We start from the raw sequence: 18,437 nt of genomic DNA on the forward strand, positions 1-18,437 counted from the left end.
GTGGGTGCTCCGTCTGACAGCGCGAGAAGGACACGGTATTGAAACAACTCGGACTATTCAAGATTGGCTGTCTCGGCTCTGCTAAGGCCGTTGGCCTTCGGATGTTGCATCGACGTGACTGATCCAGTAATCCTTAGCATCTACAATAACACTTGGTTTCATGTTACATTAATAATTTAGTCGCGGTTCGACATTCGATTGAGCCCTGAAGCATGTAAACCTGTGAGACTGCTCAAAAAGATTGACGGTAGTACGCAGATAAAGAACGGTTTTAGAGGGACTAGATCCCAGTTGACAATACAGTGTAATCGGGGATGATACATGGGGAAACCGACTTACCCCACCTTCCGCCGCCGTTTGCCACTCAGCACACTTAACCTAACTTGAGCTGGGGTGAAATGGCTAGGACCTTTACAACTCAATTCAGTAACCATTCCGGTCAGCAAAATGCTTATTTCTAAACTTAACAAACGGTCGTGCTGTCGGGGCTGGTGCTCGATTTCCCTGTTTAAGATCTCAAGGGTTCAGAAGGTCTTCTCAATGCTGGAAGATGTTCATCAAGTAGAACGCTGCTATTGTCGACCAGAACAAAAATTAGTTGCCAAGAATGAGGAGTTCATGTGGGTAATCGAGGCGCTTCGTAGGTATGTGAGCAATGCTTTTGCCAACTTCAACAATTCCCCTTCTTTTCCTTGCCTCAATTCTCACATTTAAGGGCGTCTTTGAGTCATGGCTGGCGCGTTCATGTGGCAGGGACAGTCGCGATACTAGATCGTATGCAAGCAGCATTAAAAGGACCATGGCGACACGGAGGATTGTGACGACTTTTTGCGTTGGTCTTGTTTTTGTTTTGGAGGATTACTAGGAAGAGGTGGATGGCCTCGAGAATCTCTACATGCTCCGTCTTATCGAGAAGCGTGCGGAGATCTACTCAGCATACTGTCTAATGCCGAGTGCTAAGGAGACGTCGTCGAGTTTTATGGCTAAGTCTTTGAGAAAGGGTTGGACCTAAGCAGCCTGTGGCGAAATGGAGAGCCACTGCCTTTCATAATATGTAAACCCAGCCGAACCCTCGTGACTGTGCGTCTGTGCGCTTGTTTATGGCAATGCGAGACTTTGACAATTGATTCTGTCTCTGTGATCTCTACATGATCATAGGCAGATTCAATAACGGCTGGGGCCGTGATAGCCTGAACTACGGCATTCATCCCTCGCAGCCTGAGTCACCTACAGCGCCGGGTCATAAGTCTGGGCACACCAAAAAGGATAATCCAATCAACAGCTACAGTAACATGGGGAGACACAGGACTTCTGGTGGTGCACTGTAAAGTGACTCCAAGCTGATGGGTCCTCTTTTCAACTGTTGATTGGATTATCCTTTTTGGTGTGCCCAGACTTATGACCCGGCACTGTGTGGCGCCTGCCAAGATCGCCAAGAGGAGCCCCCCACCGGTCCAACTGCCGCTGTTGTCACTGTAAGAGCATTGAAATAACTAGTTTAGGCTGAGAATCGACACTGATTCGGGGACTTCTTTATCTTCATGGGAAGGTGGTTAGTAGGTAAGGATGGACGGGCATGTTTTGATTAAGCAATACAACAGAGCCTCAGTTACATGAGTAATATCCGCATAATAGAGGTTTGTAAATCAGGAGTTAGATTAATTACAGATCAACCATAAGAACAAGGGCCTTTGTTTACCAGCGTCAATCCAGTACTTTTGAGTACATTATGGCTTGGTTACCAGTAATTCACTGTTTGTTCCAGCTCTCTAGATACAAAGCGCAATAACTCCGGCGAACAAAGCCAAACTAATACCCTGTACAGCAGCGCCGGCTGTTGGCACTGTGCTTGGGGTTACTGTTGACGCCGGAGTCGAACCAGTCGCGGTGGCATTCATGCCATCTGCAGTCGCATTCTTCGGCGCAACAGCTGGCTGGTAGCTGGCACAGGTGGCATTGGGAGAGATGGGGCAGCTGTCTGCAATGCAAATCGCTTGCAGCTGAGATCCTTGCTCGGGGATGGCAGTAGCGTTGGGACTGCAACGCAGGCCGAAAAGCTGGTTCAAGGACGTGCCGACGGCCTTGAGGTCATCCTGAGCTACGCCAAAAGAAGCAGCGGCGAGAGCAACCTGCTGGATGAAGTATCCCAGCTCATTCTCGTCGAGGTCCATGAACTTGTGCACCTCGTACATGGAGGCAAAACCGCTGTAGCTGGGAAAACCAGCCATGCCATACTGCGAGCAGCCAAGAAGCGCGCCGAAAAATTGGTAAAGATGAGTCAGGAGGAAGCTTCATGGCAGAATAAGTTAGTTCAACCCAAACTAAACCCTGATCCATAGTTACTGACTATTGCTGAGACTTGTCGTCATTCGCGGGCATGTTCTTCATCAGAGGCGCCGCGCCACCACCGTCCAGGAAGTTGACAGAAACGCCGGAGCTGCCGCCTCTGTTTGATGAGGCAAGCTCCCCGTTGAAGTAAGGGAGAAGGTTGACGTTTTCGCCGTTGTATGTTCCTGATGCCAAAATCCCAGGAACCTTGACTCCGACATTCGGCATTGTGTCTGGATTGGTTAGAATGAGGAACCTTTCGGCAGGAAGTTTGGGAATATCTTACAATTTCCAATAACAACGGTGTTGACAAGGAGCGTCAGCAGGGTGTATTGGTTCGCGCCCGTGTTGTTTTTTAACAGAGCTGTCGTGTAGTAGTCGCAAATGGGTGTGTTGGCCGGACGCTGGGCCACGACAACACCGGCTGCAGCCATGGCAGTTGCAATGGTCTTGTAATGCATTTTGATAAGCAGATGCAGAGGTTTTGATGCTATGTTAGGGTATCGTAAGGAAAGAAAGTTGCTTGGATGATCCCCCCTGGATATGGGAGCGGTCTCTGGTCTATATGTGTTTTGAGAGCTAGATCAATTTTCGCAGACAAGCTACTTACCTGCTCAACCGAGCCAATCCACGGTACGGTATGCATCCGTATTTCCTGTCAGTCAACGATGAAGAATCTTTTGCAACTGACACCAAAAGGGGAAAGATAGTCTCGTCAAGCCTTGGCACTAGCTGCATGCCCCAGAGTTCAGAGCTAGTAGGCTGCCAGGCACTAGCGCCGGGACTGACCTGATCCGGGGAGAGCAGCATCCAAGTCGGGGCGATAGCTCACCACTTTGGAAATACGTGCCGTCTCATTGGATGGTAGGGGCCGTTGAAGCCCCGGATTTGAGTTGTTCGGATAGGCTAAGCCAGCGATCCGAACCCCGGGGGCCGAGAGCGTCTTGACAGCGCCAGGCCGTCATCTAAGTCTATGTTCCAAGGCACTGGAATCCCTACGTGGCAGGTTTACATAGGCAATGATCGATTGAGCGGTTCTCCTCGGCCATGAGATTGCCCTGTCCTAGTTGGGCTGGCATCCGGATCAGTTTGTTTCCGGCAACTGTGATTTGATTTGATCGGCGAGGCACCACGTGCAACGATTACGGTGGAAGCTCTTGGACGGATGGGCCTCTTCCGGAAGCTATGAGCTATCGATGATGAGGACTAGAAAGACCTCCTGGAGTGTTCTGTTTGGGGGGGGGGGGGGGGCTCAGCATCCGGTTGTATCCTATTCACACGACCCCTCACATCCGCACCGGCGCTATGCGGCTTACCGATCATGGTGTCTAGGGTCTTCCGTCCGAGAAACATTGACGGGGCTATTAGCCAAGATGCTGTGAAAGTATTTTCGTCGGATCTTGCTACACGTAATGGCGGGTATAAAAGCATGGATGGTGGATTCGAGAGAGAAGAAGCACAGTGTGTCAGTTATGCTAGTGATGTCGTGAACACGTCAATCTGACAATTTGGTCACGCAACTTGGCATCTTCATAAGATTGCAACAGCTCTAGTACCATGATGGGTTCAGACATACTGATTACTTTTGAATGGTTTCAATGCAAAACAGTGGGATCCATATTGTTCATTTACTATCCGCCCCCCATATAGATGTTTCTTTTCTTGCATTATTAGTGCGAAGCATGGCAGGTCCATTCACAAAAGATGGAGGGCATGAACGAGATCCACACCAAATCTCGATACATTCCCGACAACTTTAGTTTTGATTAGGGTACGATGGAGAGGAATACCGGATTCCAAGGACAGAGCCGTGCTATAAACCAAATCAGCTTGGTACAGCTGGGGCGGTCCAAATCGCAGCAAAACATTTAGCAGTTCAGTTTGGCAACCAAGTCAGGTTTGCCCTCTTGCACGTTGAAGAGATAATACATCATAATACTACCGTAGTTCACTGTAGACACTACATGTTTTGCTCTCTGGTCTTTTGATGGTTCGTACGTCAAATGTGTTGGCGTTTCCTTGACCAATCGCTTCAAAATCGTGAAGCGCCGATGGGTACGGTTCGAAAGAGGCGTGTCTAGGTATTCTACCGACTGCCCTGCTAGTGAACTAGAGCGCAAGGTGTGTGAATAAGTAGCCAACGATAGACAGTAGCCTTGGTTTTCTATCTAGGCATTTGGTGTTTTGGTGATTTAGGTGCTCTCTTTGAGATCGTTCGTACTGTAGTCCACCTGCAGTCGGTAGAATAGCCACAGAAACGAGAGCTCGACCGACTCCTGTAAGCCGGCGTGTATAATCATTACCAAGCTTGGGTGTGAGCGCAATGCTGCTAGTGCCAAGCTGTTCGCCAAGGGTGCTCAGAAGTAAAGTGTGCTTGTCCCTTGGCTGCTATCCTTTTGACTTCTGTTGTTAGCGTTTACTCCAGACAGGCCACACGTGTCGAGCCTCAAAGAAACCAGTTCCGAATTACCCAGTACATTCAATTGCATCTAGCCGTGAAAGCGGTTCCAGTACCTATCCCAGCTTGCTCTTGGTAGAGAAACGAGAAATGCCACTATGATCGGTCGGCGCCGTTTGACGAAACAAGGTTTTGTCTGTTTCGTACTTACATAGAAGAATAGATGAAATTCCCCAAGTGCGAGCAACAGAATGCGATCAAAGGCTCTATGCCTGGCGGAAAGGGGTGACTCGATTATCCCAGACGTCCTTGGCGCCATGCCGCCAAGAGCGCCGAGCTGAGGCTCAAGAGCAATAAACAGTTACCGGCCATTGCTAGGGCTGTCTATTGGTTTATCGACTATCGATCCAGCACCTCACTCAATTAATCTGATATAAAGAGGTCAAGGAGAAACGCCAAACTGAGAAGTTAACCTGCAAAACACCGAGTGCTGGGCCGAGCGCAGGAGCCGTTTGAACAACACATGGACTCTGTATTACGGACGTCCTCTCGAGCTAGATGAGAGGCCGAGTTCGCATCCACACCTTTGGAGTTTACTGGACGGGAGACGCTGATGCTCTGAGACGGAGAGGGGGGTAAGCAGCAAGCGGGCAAGAAAACACAACACAAGAGCAACTCGCAGTGGAATGTTGCGATGCAGGTGAAATTACGAAGGGTGGTGGATGCGCTTGTGGGTTGCAGAGTTCGAAAATCCGTAACATTTCCGTCGGGAGATGGCCGATGAGCAGAAGGTTGAGAACGCAGTCGGTGGGGTACGTATCGACGTCAGGGGCTTGCTTGCTAGCCCCGAAGAGGCAGCGTGTCGTTGAACAAAGTGGCTAAAATGATGCGATGGTTGACGCGGTGGATCTGATAGGGGCGCCACAGTAGAGTTTAGACGAATTAAGCTTAGCGGGCTCCTTAGCTCAGCAGGGGCACATAGCAGTACTCATTGGGAAACGCAACCCCCCCTCCCCCCGGCTTTCCACGTGATGCAAGATGAGCACGGAGGGCTCGGCGGCGGGGCATGTTTCCTCTGCGTGTCTCCTCAGGTAATTCCCTTTTTCCTCTGCTCGACTCTGCCCACCGCCCGTTGTTGGAAAAAACTCCGGCGACCTCGCTTGTGTAGTCGAGTACGCAAACACCCCGGCACATTGTCCAATTTTCCACTGTTTTTCGGGACTTAGCAATCCACCTTCCCGAAGAAGAGTCTCGAGAGACCCAGAGGCCCTTGCGCCGGTTCGGCGATTAGTTTTACATAGTAAGAGCCCACTCGCTGCCCACAGACATCGGGTTTTTGCCCCCAAGGACCCCAGACAATAAAACGGATATTGGACCTCTCTATGTGGACTCTATTGAGCAATTTGACCAACAACGGCAAACCGATAGAGCATGGCTCCAGCTATGAGGGCTACCATGGTAAGAGAGCCTGGTTGCTTTCGTCTCATTTCACCTGGTCCACGGTGTCATTCGGCTCGTCCTCGCCGTCGGATCTTTGCGACGGCACACAAGGTAAAAGATTATCCTTAAATCAAATACAACCACGGCCCAAAGCCCAGAATGGGTTGCGCGTCTTTTCTCGATCCATATACGAGCTAGCATGTCGTTTAACCGTCTTGTCAATCTTCTAAGCTTTATACAACCACTAAACTCAATTCCTTGTTGGGCTCATATAATCTCAGCAGCAATGATACCCCGAAGAAGTCAGGTCTCCGCAATTCATCTGCCGCCGCTGCAGCACCAAGTCGACAGTCACCTGCACGCTTTGCCGGCTCGAATCTGGGGTAGAATGCCCCGAGACGCCGGGACTTACAGCGCATACCCTCGCTGTCGGTTCGTCCGTTGTTCGTCCGTTGTGCATACACCATTTATCTTAGCCGGCTCACTCGGACCTCTTGCAGCGGGCAGTCCTTGTCATTTGTCTCCTTTGGTCCAGCGGACCAGTGTTATCGTTCACCCTCACGTCTCTCTCGCCTTACTCCTTCTGCAAAGACGGCCGATTACAACCTCTCGGGCGAGTACGTCTTACGCGGCATGCCTTGCGCTCAGTAGCCTAAGCTCCTCAGTAAAGCCCAAAAGTGCGGTGGCCACAAGCCATCTGGAGTTCCAGCATCCCGCAACCCCTCATCCCGCGTCAATCATTCCCGCGAGTGAGCTGCCAGCTCCGAATGACACTGCAATATTGACACTGCAACATTGAATGCTTGTTTCCAGATCTGCCGTCCAATCGAGCGAAGATCTGAGGTACCGTTGCCATGCAAATGTCACGATCCATGGCTACAGCGTGTTTCTGCTAGGCCATCCCAAATTCCCATCAATCATGCTTCCCACCTCCCTGGCCGTCCTCCTCCACCCGCTCCGGAGCGGGACCCAAGGCGGACGTCCCCTGGTTCACAGGCAGTCGAGGGCCCTGTCGCTCATCCTTTTTCGTCTCCCATTTCGTGACGAGTGATCTATTTCGTACAGCTACGGCGAGGAACCCCCTGTCGCCCGTTCGTGAAACAATGATTCCGCCAATCAACAAGCCAACACAATTTATCATGGGCCCTTGCCAGAGGTAACCTTTCTGGCAGGCGGGCGCCCATAGAATCTCGCGAAGGAAATGCAGGAGGGAGTTCAGAGTTGGTCTCCCATACTCTGGGTCACGCCAGCTGCCAAGCGCCAAGTCCGAACAGACTGGTCCTGACTTTATAATAGAGTTGATCATCCGCGTTCTGGGAACCGCGAGGAGGCTCTCCGGGTCTCTGTTGTGTTGCTTGGCCTTATTCCAACTTTATTCTCTCTCTCACTCTCTAGTCGCCTGGCAGAAAGGCAGCCCCTTGCAGCCCAAAATGGCCTTCAATACTCTTCTTCAGGTTCTCTTCTTTTCCATCCTCTCCTTCGCTTCGTCCGCTCTGGCCGCCTTTGGCGTCACCACTTCGGGCAGCAACTTTGTCATCGATGCCGGCTCATCCAACCCTCTCGTCTTCCAAGTTTCCCAGTCCAGCTGCGATATCAACTCCATCAAGTACCGCGGCAATGAGCTCCAGTACGCGAGCAAGGGCAGCCACATCAGCTCCGGCCTTGGTTCTGCCACCGTCGAGGCAACCACTGTCACAGCCAGCACCGGAAAGGTCATCAAGGTGACTTGCACCACCTCGACTCTGACGCACTACCTCATCGTCAAGGAGGGTGAGGCCAACATCTACATGGCCACCTACACCACCGCCGAGCCCGACATCGGCGAGCTTCGCTGGATCTCGCGTCTCAACAAGGACATCCTCCCTAGCGAATACCCATTCGGCTCCGTCTCTACCACTGCCGGCTCCAGCTCCGCCGTCGAGGGCTCCGACGTTTTTGTCGTCAACGGCCAGACCCGATCCAAGTTCTACTCCAGCGAGCGCTTCATCGACGACAAGGTCCGCTGCGTCTACGGCACCAGCCCCGAGGAGATCCACGTTTGTGTGTCCGTCGAGCCCAAGACCGGCTTCGAGCTGTCCTCCGGCGGCCCCTTCTTCCGCGACATCAACTCCAACAACGCGGGCGACTCCACCAACCTGTACAACTACATGAACAGCAACCACGCCCAGACCGAGTCCTACCGTATGGGTCTGCACGGCCCTTACGTCCAGTCCTTTTCCCGCTCCGGCATTCCCAAGAACACCGACTTCGACTACTCCTTCTACAGCGAGCTCGGCCTCAAGGGCTATGTTGCCAGCTCTGGTCGTGGTACCGTCTCCGGCACCGCCTCCGGCATCTCCGGCAGCTTCCAGCGCGTTGTCCACTGGTACAACGCCAACGCCCAGTACTGGACCTACGCCTCTTCCACCGGCGCCTTCACCTCGCCCCTGATGAAGCCAGGCACCTACACCATGGTCCTCTACCAGACTGAGTTCAAGGTCGTCACCAGCTCTGTCACCGTCACCGCCGGCAAGACCACCACCGCCAACATCGCCAGCGGCCTGATCTCGCACACCAGCCTCTGGAAGATTGGCGAGTACGACGGCCAGCCAACCGGCTTCCGCAACGCCGACAAGCAGCTCCGCATGCACCCGTCCGACAGCCGCATGAGCAGCTGGGGCCCCCTCACCTACACAGTCGGCTCCTCCGCCGCTACTGACTTCCCCATGGCCATCTTCACCGCCGTGAACAACCCCGTCACCATCAAATTCAACCTCGCCTCTGCCCCTGGCGCCGCCACCCTCCGCATCGCTACTACCCTTGCCTTCGCCAGCGGCCGCCCCCAGGCCAAGGTGAACAGCTGGACCGGCCCGGCTCCCGCTGCGCCCACCAAGATCGACTCTCGTGGCGTCACTCGCGGTGCTTACCGCGGCCTCGGCGAGGTCTACGACGTCAGCATTCCTGCTGGTACCCTCGTTGCTGGAGCCAACACCATCACCATCTCTGTCATTTCCGGCAGCACCGGCACGACCTTCCTGAGCCCCAGTGTTGTAAGTCTACCCCATGCTCCGCACTATCCGAAAATCTGAAGCTAACTATTTACAAGATCTTTGACGCTGTGGAGCTCTTCCACTAAATGCTTGCTCTACCACGCGAACACGATCTCTGGATTGAAGGCAGAGTATGTCGCATGGAAGCAGGTGTGGGGAGGGAATCGTTGTTTGCTTTGAGTCTTCACGGTACATATTTGACCCATGGTCAACAGCACATACGCTTCATCGTACATATATATCTACACAGCATGCATATCTGAGTGAGATGGCCAGCCGTCTCACCAGCCATGACACTCCTTATCGTCTTTGCGCCGAGCCCAACCGCAGGTGAACCATAAGTGACCGCCATATACGTTTATCCCTTACTCTTAATTCAAACCAAAACTCGAGTTGTCATTACCCCAGTGATCCACATTTCTCACTGTTTATACCCGACCCCTAACCTTTCACCAAGTATTCTATTACAGTCACCGGCTGTGGCTCTGCTATATCCCAGCAAGCAAAACATTATGAAACCATCAACGCCTTCCTTGACGATATGACCGTCATCTCTTGCTCGTCTTGGGTCTTTGCTGGGCTTGGCGCAACAGCCCATCGAGGTCTGAGTGCATCGGATCGCTGTAACTTGTGCGGGGACTGTCGCTTCTTTGGCTGAGTGATGTCCAGGGAGATGACTCGTTTATGTATCGATCGACGCTGTAGGGGGCGTTCTGGGAAGTGCTGTTGGTTTGCTTCGTCAGTGCGGTCGCTTGGAGATGGGGAAACGGGTCATAGACTCACGGGCTGAAGCAAGCCAGGGCGCTTTGACCAGAGCTGGCTTTGGCGTGCGACATGTTTGCGATGAAATATGACGATGTGGAGAAGGATTGCGCTGAGTTCTCGCAGAAGCTTTGCTTGGGTCGTTTATGGGTTTGGTCAAGTCTTTCGAGAGTTTACGGTTATTGCAATTGGCGCTCGATAAAGACTTGCCGACGGTCCAAGAATTCAGTGGATGGGCTCGGAAGTTGTCATTATCTCCAATTTTACCTCGAGAGCCTCGCCGCTTTATATACATCTCCAATATGCCCAATCGAGGCGCCGATGGCTCGAGGATTTCCCATAGCTAAAGAGTCGCCAGCGAGGCTCGAAAGAAGTCAAACTGGCATCTCGCCAACATCAACTCCGCTCCATTGAGAAGACGATGCGCTACGCATGCGCCATTGATGAACTACTGCCATTATCCAATAAGAGGAGGTGCTCGACTGGCCGGTGGCCGGCCTGCGACAGGGCAACCGTAAGGCCCTTGTTTATCCAAGATCAACTGAAGCTGGAACGCTTCAGGTCTAGACGGGTGATCTCTTACACATAGGTCGCGACGGCGTGCATCTGGAATCGCAATGTTAGACATATGTCATCCTCGTAGGGCTGATGGCCGATTTTGGTACCTGGATCACGTACTGATGGTGCCAGCGTCAGGATATATCGGACGCCTGGGCCCCCTGAGACCGAGCATGCTGATCTCTTTCTGGTCTGTTAGTAGACTACCGTGACTCACAAGACTTTAGCCCTGGACTATGGCTTATCCAATGTCCCCCACTAACGGGCACCGTTATCAAAAATAATGTTTCTGCCTGCCGCAGCTGTCAGAGACTGGGAAAAGCACCCGCCACGAGCAAATCAGCTCTCAAAAGCAACTGAAGGGATCATGCCGGCCTGCTGCAAGCTGCGCGCCAGAAATAGGCGAGGCATCTTCGTCCACCGTGTTCCCATTGTCCAATGGCAGAAACTTGTTTCTTGCGCCAACAACGGTCGTCGTCATGATCCAATCACAGCCCTCGGCGCTACCCACCCTTGTCATGCTGAGATGGTTCGCATTCTACTCCGCATATCTTGGGGGGCTGAGCCCATGAGGCAACAGCATGAGCGAGGGAACTGTCCTTTTTTATTCTCTTTTTCGAGTGTTGCCCAAAGCTTTCAGCCGTTCTGTCTTCTTTCAACACTCTCTTTAATCATTTGATTTTATCGCGAGTTTATCGACAAGTAACGGACGGCATCTGAGAAGGGGATCTGTGGTCAAGGCCAGCCGAGGACATCCAAGGGCAACCCCAGTCACGGGTACAAGTGTCATCTGGGCTTTCATTCGAATCATCCCGGCAAGTCTGTGCAAAGTATCTCGACAAGATAAACGACAGTCAGAATGGAGGACGAGCGGTCATTTACAGTCGAGATTCCGATTCGGCCTCGTGAGCCGCGTCACCGCGATTCGACTCTTGCCACGCAAGCCAAATTCGAAGAGGTCATTCACTCCCCATTTGAGCACCACTTCCGCCTGTCGCAGCCGCAACATCAGCAACAAAAATGTCCAGAAGGTCTAAAAATCGTCTCGGGCGCGTTCGGCAAGACATTCCGCGATCGGTCGCCGACCTCTTCGACGATGAGCTCGACTCATGTCCCGGACTCTGCGACAACATGCTCCATGCCCATGTCTCCTACTTCATCAACATTTACAAGGGCGACCACCCCGGACATCGACGGGCCGGACCGCTTGCCAACCCCCTTTCTCGCATCGAGGTCCGGGACGAATGGCCATCGGTACCGGGAGTCATGCGACTCGGGCTCGACGTTCGTGGACTCTATCCACGACGAGAGATTTCCGGCGTATCCGGAGTCCATCGGCATGGGGCACAAGGCTGACCCGCCCCCGCACATGGATATTAGCGAGCCGGAGGATGACGGGCAGAATGACATGCATCACACAGCAGGTACACCAAGGTAAGTCGCTAAATCGTTGCACCGCATTGAACGCCATGTTGACGTGGGCTCAAGGCCGCCGACGCCGGATGAAGCTCCCGAGTCGCCTCGCGAGGCGCCTATTCCTCGGCGGCCACTGAACGAACGGATGAGCTTTGACTCTGGCTCCGATCGTCTTTCGCGAGCGTGGGAGCCGGTCACACCAACACCGATTGACTTCTCCAACGAGGAGGCCGATGCCGTTCTTGACTATATCCTTCAGGTGACGTACGGTGTCGAGCTCGACGAGGTTAACATGCCACCGTCATTTCTTCGCCAGTTCGTCTTCAGGTTCATACAAGACATCGGCAGGTTTGCGTTTGCCGGGTTTCCTGTCGCGACACAACTGACGCACACGACATCGACCTCTTCCAGTGGCTCGATGCCCTTGGCGAGGAGATCGGGATCTGGCCGGGGGTCTCAGAACGGCAAACGAAAGAAGGGCGAGGCGGGCCGCCTGGATGGAGATGATGACGGCGACGACTTGACCGACGATGACGGCGATTCGAGCATCCCTTTCAAAAGAGCCAGACCGACGCCCAGGGAGGCAGACGAGAACCTGCGCCTCAGCTGCCCCTTCCGAAAGAGGAACCCGCATCGGTTCAACGTCAGAGAGCACCACTCCTGCGCGATGACTTACTTTCCAAAGTTCGCCGAGTTGAGGTAAGGCAATTCCTGTAGGCTCTTGTTGAGCGCGACCTGACCCTTCGCAGGCAACACATTGTCAAGCAGCACAAGCGGAATGACCCCTCGTCGTTCATGTGTGATCGCTGCAACCGAGACTTTCCCAGCAAGAAGGACCTCCGAGACCACCAACGCCTGCCTAGAGAGCAGATGTGCGACGTCTCCGATCACGACCCCGAGTCGGGTATTGACGGCCCCACGATGACGAAGCTGTTGAGCAGAAAGCGCGCAAGTGGCATGACCCCCGAGGTGCAGTGGAAGGAAATTTGGAACCTCCTGTTTCCAGACGATGATGACTACAAGGTCCAACCCTTCGGTAAGCAGTATACAACCGATTCGTTGTCGCATGTCTCGACTAAGAACTCTCAGATTTCTGCCCTGTCATTGAGCACTTCGAGTTGCAAGCCCAATTCATGAACAGTCTCAAAGATGTAGAAGAGAGCCTCCGGAACAAAGGCATGACTCCACAGGCACTGGAGACCATTGGCAACATCTACCGTAACCAGTTTATCCAAGTCATCGAGCAGTGCATCGCCAACGCTCAGATGATGCCCTACTCCAACAGGAGCAACCGAAAGAACGACCCGTCGCCCTCCCGCTTCGTAGCCCCCCGACATTTAACCCGCAACGTCCCCCGCCCGGACTCGGGTGTAGACCTTGACGAGGGCTCCGAGGATAGCCAGTCTGTCGCTGTCTTTCCCGGGGGCGTTTTTGACGGACAGGGCATGTTGGGTCATTCGGACAGTGTGAGGACCGTGAGACGAGTGTCTTCCACGTCGTCGGAATTCAGGAACTCGGTGCCTCCACGGACACTGCAGCCTCTTATGGAGCAGCTGCCAGCCTCGGAATTCAGTACTGGAGGTTCTCCGCAACAGCTGAAGCAATCTCCTTCGCAACAACAGCATCAGCATTTGCTACAACAACCCTCAGTATTCAACCAGCAGGCTGATTACATGCCCATTGTTGGTGGGATGACGCCGGACATGGCAGCACAGCTTTGGGTCTACCGCGGCGGAGACGTCGAGACGGGAGCTTCGCCAGCTCAGATGAGCATGTACGCACCGGCAATGGATGCTAATGGGCAGAATCAGTTCCTGGATTGGAACTCAGGACTGCAGGATCATGATGGGATGTACAGCTTTTCGGGATATATGCCTCGTTAAAATCGGTGTATAGGCATGGGTTAAAGGACCTGTATAATAAGTCTATAAACCGCAGGATCTAAGTAATGGCTGATGTATACTTAAGCTTGTGGTAACGGGAGAAATAATGATAAATGTATAATATGGTTGTTTAAACGGAAACCGATCACACGCAAGGTATGATGTCAAAGACGGGAGATACTGTGTTCGCTACTTTCTCCACTAAATTGCTGTGGTGATTGATGCAACTTACATAGCGGCTCGCTCAATGCTCGGGTCTGCATTGACACGGCGAGTTCATTCATATGGTTAATAGAGCCGTCGAGGTCTTTTGATGAAGGGTGCGGTCACACCAGTTGGCAGGGACGGTGCATTCCTAGTCTGCTTGAAGGATTTCCTCCCCGTTACAAACCTGATGATGAATGGGACGAACGTACCAGCATGAGCTTCATCACAGGATACTTTTGTGCATGGCGCTACGCGTCTTTTCGAATGATATTTCTAAGCTTTACACCCAAAGATGGATCAGAAGATGCGGCCCGCGATAATTTCGTGCCCGAATTAGGCGGGCAAATGGATGAGAAGTCAAACAGCTGGCTGCTTTCGATACGAGCGGAATCTTACATAATCATCATGCATCTGACTTGTCTCGGCCAAGCGACCCCGCGGTTGGCTCCAGGGATTTCTTCACCACCTCATAAACATCACGCTACGTCGTCAGCCTAAAGACTTCCTTGTGTCCTTTTTGAATCTAGGCGTTACGAGGTGTTGTGTTTCATCCTCGTAGACTTTGCTGGTAGCCCACCGCAGGAGACTCCGCGTCGATACCCCTCCAGCAGCTTCAGCTTTCATTTCGACCCCAACGACAACTCTGCGACTATGGTTTGGCTCGGGTTGACAGCACCGCCCGGCGAGCTACGCCTTTACTTCCTGTGTATCTACTTTGGCATCGGCGCTTCTGTCTGGGGGTGAGTTAATGAATTCCTGGCTCTCGCTTGCCATTTGACCTCATAGTTCTGCGACTATACCATATCTAGTAGTTGTCACCTGTAGCAGCTTTGAATTAGACTTGGCCATTTGACCTGTGGTCCGAGGGCTGCAAAGAACTTCCAAGGCTAATTCTACATCCAGATACAACATAGGTGTCTGGTCGACGGTTATTTATAACGACGGTTTCGATGAGGCTACGGGTCACATACCCTTGGTCACGAAAGGTATCATAATCAGCGTCTACTACCTCGGAACCTCCATGGGTTACCTTCTTATTTCCCATCCTTTGAGTGACTGGCTTGGGCGCCGCTACGCAGCAATGTTTGGAACCGTGGTTGTGTGTCTGGGTGCCATTTTGCAAGCCGTTAGCAATGGTGCCACCGGATTCAGTACTATGGTCGCCGGCAGAGTTGTCAGTGGACTTGGGGTCGCGGTGGTCTCAACTTCCGTGCCACTTTACCAGGCGTGAGTTCTCTTTAACAAACAACCTGCCCGATAACTAACTGCTCTTCCCTAGAGAGATCTCGCCAGCACAGAAACGAGGTCATTTCGTAACAGTCAACCACGTTGGATTCATCGCTGGTATCGCCACGGGTCTTTGGTAGTCTACCGTTCCTACTCAGATATCTTCCAAGATTCTAACTGGCGGCAGGGTTGGCTTTTTCATGAAGTTTTGGACGTCGAGTGCGGGATTTTTCTGGGGATGGCGATTGTCTATTTTGCTCGAAATAATCCCGGCCGTCATTTTTGGAATCGGCTTGCCATGGATCCCCGAAACGTGGGTGCTTTGAATCAGCCAAGAATGGACTACACTAACCGCGTGAAGACCGCGATGGCTTGTCGAGCGCGGTAGAAAAGACCAAGCGCGATTGACCCTCCGTTGGCTTCGTGAAGGCAGCTTTGATGACGACGAGATCGAAAAAGAATTCAACGCCATCGTTGATAACGTCGAAGAGTATCACCAATCTGGAAGAAACTGGCTTTCTCTCTTCAAAGAAAAGGCTTTGTTTGCCCGCCTGTGGCGTGCTACCTTGCTGCAGTTTATGTCGCAGCTTTGCGGTGCATCCGCCATAAAATATTACCTTCCACATATATTGGAAGGTGTTGGCTTGAGCAAAAGAGCTGCTGTCATGATAACCGCTATTGAAATGACGGTCAAGATTTCTTTTACTGTTCTCGAAATGTTTGTCATCGATCGTTTCGGACGAAGAACCTGTTTAACTGCTGGCTGTGTCATCATGGCTTTCTCATTACTGGTGAGCCGAAGCCTAAAACCTTTCTTTGAGTTTTCGTTTAGAAATTGCAGGCTGACTATTTTGTCTGAAGATCAACGGCGTCTTGCCTCTTTCTTATGAGTATGGACTCAACAAAGCTGCTACTGTGGTTTATATCATATTTATTTTCGTTTTTGCCATGGGCTTCTCCGTAGGCTTTGGGCCAGTTGCGTGGGTATACAACACTGAGGTAAGAGGGCCACTGATCTCGAAATTCGATCTTGATTGACATAGGAGCCAGATCTTTCCCACGTCGGTACGAGCCCGAGGACTCAATTTCGCCTCCGTGGGTGGCTCTTTTGGCGCCGCTATCGTTAGTATGGGCTGGAGTTACGGCTTTTCCTTACTGGGCTACAACACGTACTTTATTTTCGTGGTGATAAATGTTGTTTGTATTCCGGTAAGTGTGTCAGGAAGACCGCTGATTCTGACTTGTTCATCACACTAAAATCTGTTTCAGGCTATCTACGCTTTCCTTCCTGAAACCAAAGGCCGTGGGCTCGAAGATATGGACGCACTTTTTGGTGCCGTTTCCACCTCAAGACACAACAATGATGGTGAGCCGAGAAACTCTCTTGTGAAGATTTTCATCGTTGACTTGAAGCTAGACGCCTCTGCGCATCTCTTGGAGGAAGACGCTCCATACAGGGACTCCGAGGATTCGGCGCCTGGAACGATGAGGGATGAAGATCGTGATGTCAGTCTCATCTAGTGAACTGCCCCCCTCCCCGAGGCACCTTCCGGATAGTTTCTATCAAGTGTGCTTTTCTGATCAGTTGCGGACTACCTGCTCCGGAGTTTCTGATAGAATGTTGACTCACTGGTAAAATTTATTGCGCAACATGAGCATCGTGCGTCTTAGGGTAAAGGTAGCGAGTGTCATCGTTGACGAAATTTTCGTTTTTCAGGTGATATGGGTGCTTGGCTGGCTACATAAACGAATAACGCCAAAAAGCAAACAAAAAGGCCACCCTAGCACGATGACGAAGCTCTGACCTACTGAACAAATGTTTGCATGGTGACTTGAGGCCTGAAATGATCAGTACTGATTGATATCGTGCTCGTGCTGTGGCACTTGTTTTTCCTTGATCAGACAACCACATGAATCTTGAGTCTCCGAGCTAGTCAGTGAATCGAGCAGCTGTCTAGAAGTGCGACATGCCATGGCCCGAAAGCTCTGCATCACGGCTGTCGATGGGCAAACCGGATTCCTCATAGCCGAACTAATCCTTAAGCACCGTGGTTTCTCCCGCAAGATTGATTCGCTTGTTGGATTGTCACTTCATCCTCAATCAGACCGTGCTAAAGAGCTTCGCAGCCTTGGCGCAACTATCGTTCACCATGTCCCTGGCCGAGAGCTCTTTATGGTGAAGACGCTAAAAGATACTGGCTGCGACACTTTGTGTCTCGTTCCTCCCACTCACGAGGAGAAATACGAAATCTCCGTGGAGCTGGTGCACGCGACCAAGAAGGCAAATATCCAGAATGTGCTGCTCATCAGTTCTGTCGGGTGTGACTACACCAATGCTAAGAATCAACCGCGGCTGAGGGAGTTCATTGATATTGAGAAATTGGCGTTGGAGGCCAAGTGAGACCCGGATGTGTCGACCGGCCACTCGCCGTGTGTGGTTCAGTATTTTCATACAAGACTCCCCGTGAAGACAAACAACATCTCATAGATGGATTCAGAACCGGATTCTGTGCCGAAAACCTACTGCTATATGCTCCACAAGCTCAGTAAGCAGGACTTCTACTTCTGCCAATGGGTGAAAATCACAAGTTTGCCCCAGTGGCTCTCGGAGTAACAGCACTTCTCAAGCCGATGTGTAGCTCTTCTAACAACATAGCTCAAGTTGCTGCCAGCGTCCTCACCGGAAAAGGCAAACATGGATTCGATGACGAGCATCGTGGCCAGATGATGACTGTGACATGTCTAGCTTCTCTTTACCTGCTTTTTCAACCTTTTTATTACATTTTTCTCAGCCCCTCTGCTTTGTGCTGGAAAAGAATTGGCCGCTGCAGTGAGTAAAGCCCTTGGTACAGAGCTTGAGTTTGAAAACATTTCTGAGTTAGCCCCTTTTCTTTCTGAACTTTCGAAACATGCTAGCGACATTGCTACATAGAACGGAAGCCAAAAGGTCATCAAAACTTAAACAGATATCGATCCCTCAGAGTAGCAGGATCTCATCGAGTACTAAAGCTTGGTTCGGGAGGGTAAGACGAACTGCATCTCTACAAACGCTTTCCACGATGTTACCGGTGTGCATCCCACCGAGCTAGATTCATTTTCGAGTTATACCCCGATGAGATGCACCTTAGGAAGAAAGTGAAAAGAAATTCTCACTGAGTTGACCTAGAAATGGCATGATTATTATAGGAG

General features: G+C 51.8%; 5 protein-coding genes across 5 annotated transcripts; 3 read left to right on the plus strand and 2 right to left on the minus strand.

Annotated features, from left to right (window-relative positions):
* Positions 1-1,769: 1,769 nt before the first annotated feature.
* Positions 1,770-2,789, minus strand: ColSpa_10314 (uncharacterized protein; the record flags this gene model as incomplete). Its single annotated transcript, XM_049276526.1, has 3 exons — positions 1,770-2,205; positions 2,348-2,561; positions 2,615-2,789. The coding sequence occupies 3 exons, from the start codon at positions 2,787-2,789 to the stop codon at positions 1,770-1,772; spliced, it is 825 nt and encodes a 274-aa protein (XP_049132483.1).
* A 4,807-nt stretch (positions 2,790-7,596) lies between these two features.
* ColSpa_10315 (putative rhamnogalacturonase B) lies at positions 7,597-9,281 on the plus strand (the record flags this gene model as incomplete). The annotated part of the gene is made up of 2 exons (XM_049276527.1): positions 7,597-9,195; positions 9,252-9,281. 2 exons carry the CDS (start codon positions 7,597-7,599, stop codon positions 9,279-9,281), a joined length of 1,629 nt encoding a protein of 542 aa, XP_049132484.1.
* A 462-nt stretch (positions 9,282-9,743) lies between these two features.
* Positions 9,744-10,031, minus strand: ColSpa_10316 (uncharacterized protein; the record flags this gene model as incomplete). The annotated part of the gene is made up of 2 exons (XM_049276528.1): positions 9,744-9,918; positions 9,979-10,031. The coding sequence occupies 2 exons, from the start codon at positions 10,029-10,031 to the stop codon at positions 9,744-9,746; spliced, it is 228 nt and encodes a 75-aa protein (XP_049132485.1).
* A 1,343-nt stretch (positions 10,032-11,374) lies between these two features.
* ColSpa_10317 (uncharacterized protein) lies at positions 11,375-13,814 on the plus strand (the record flags this gene model as incomplete). Its single annotated transcript, XM_049276529.1, has 4 exons — positions 11,375-11,949; positions 12,004-12,630; positions 12,681-12,967; positions 13,021-13,814. 4 exons carry the CDS (start codon positions 11,375-11,377, stop codon positions 13,812-13,814), a joined length of 2,283 nt encoding a protein of 760 aa, XP_049132486.1.
* Positions 13,815-17,220: 3,406 nt separating this feature from the next.
* ColSpa_10318 (uncharacterized protein) lies at positions 17,221-17,649 on the plus strand (the record flags this gene model as incomplete). The annotated part of the gene is made up of 1 exon (XM_049276530.1): positions 17,221-17,649. The coding sequence occupies one exon, from the start codon at positions 17,221-17,223 to the stop codon at positions 17,647-17,649; it is 429 nt and encodes a 142-aa protein (XP_049132487.1).
* Positions 17,650-18,437: the final 788 nt, after the last annotated feature.

Source organism: Colletotrichum spaethianum, assembly GCF_022836535.1.
Source record: "Colletotrichum spaethianum MAFF 239500 DNA, contig34, whole genome shotgun sequence".
Lineage (NCBI taxonomy): Eukaryota > Fungi > Ascomycota > Sordariomycetes > Glomerellales > Glomerellaceae > Colletotrichum > Colletotrichum spaethianum.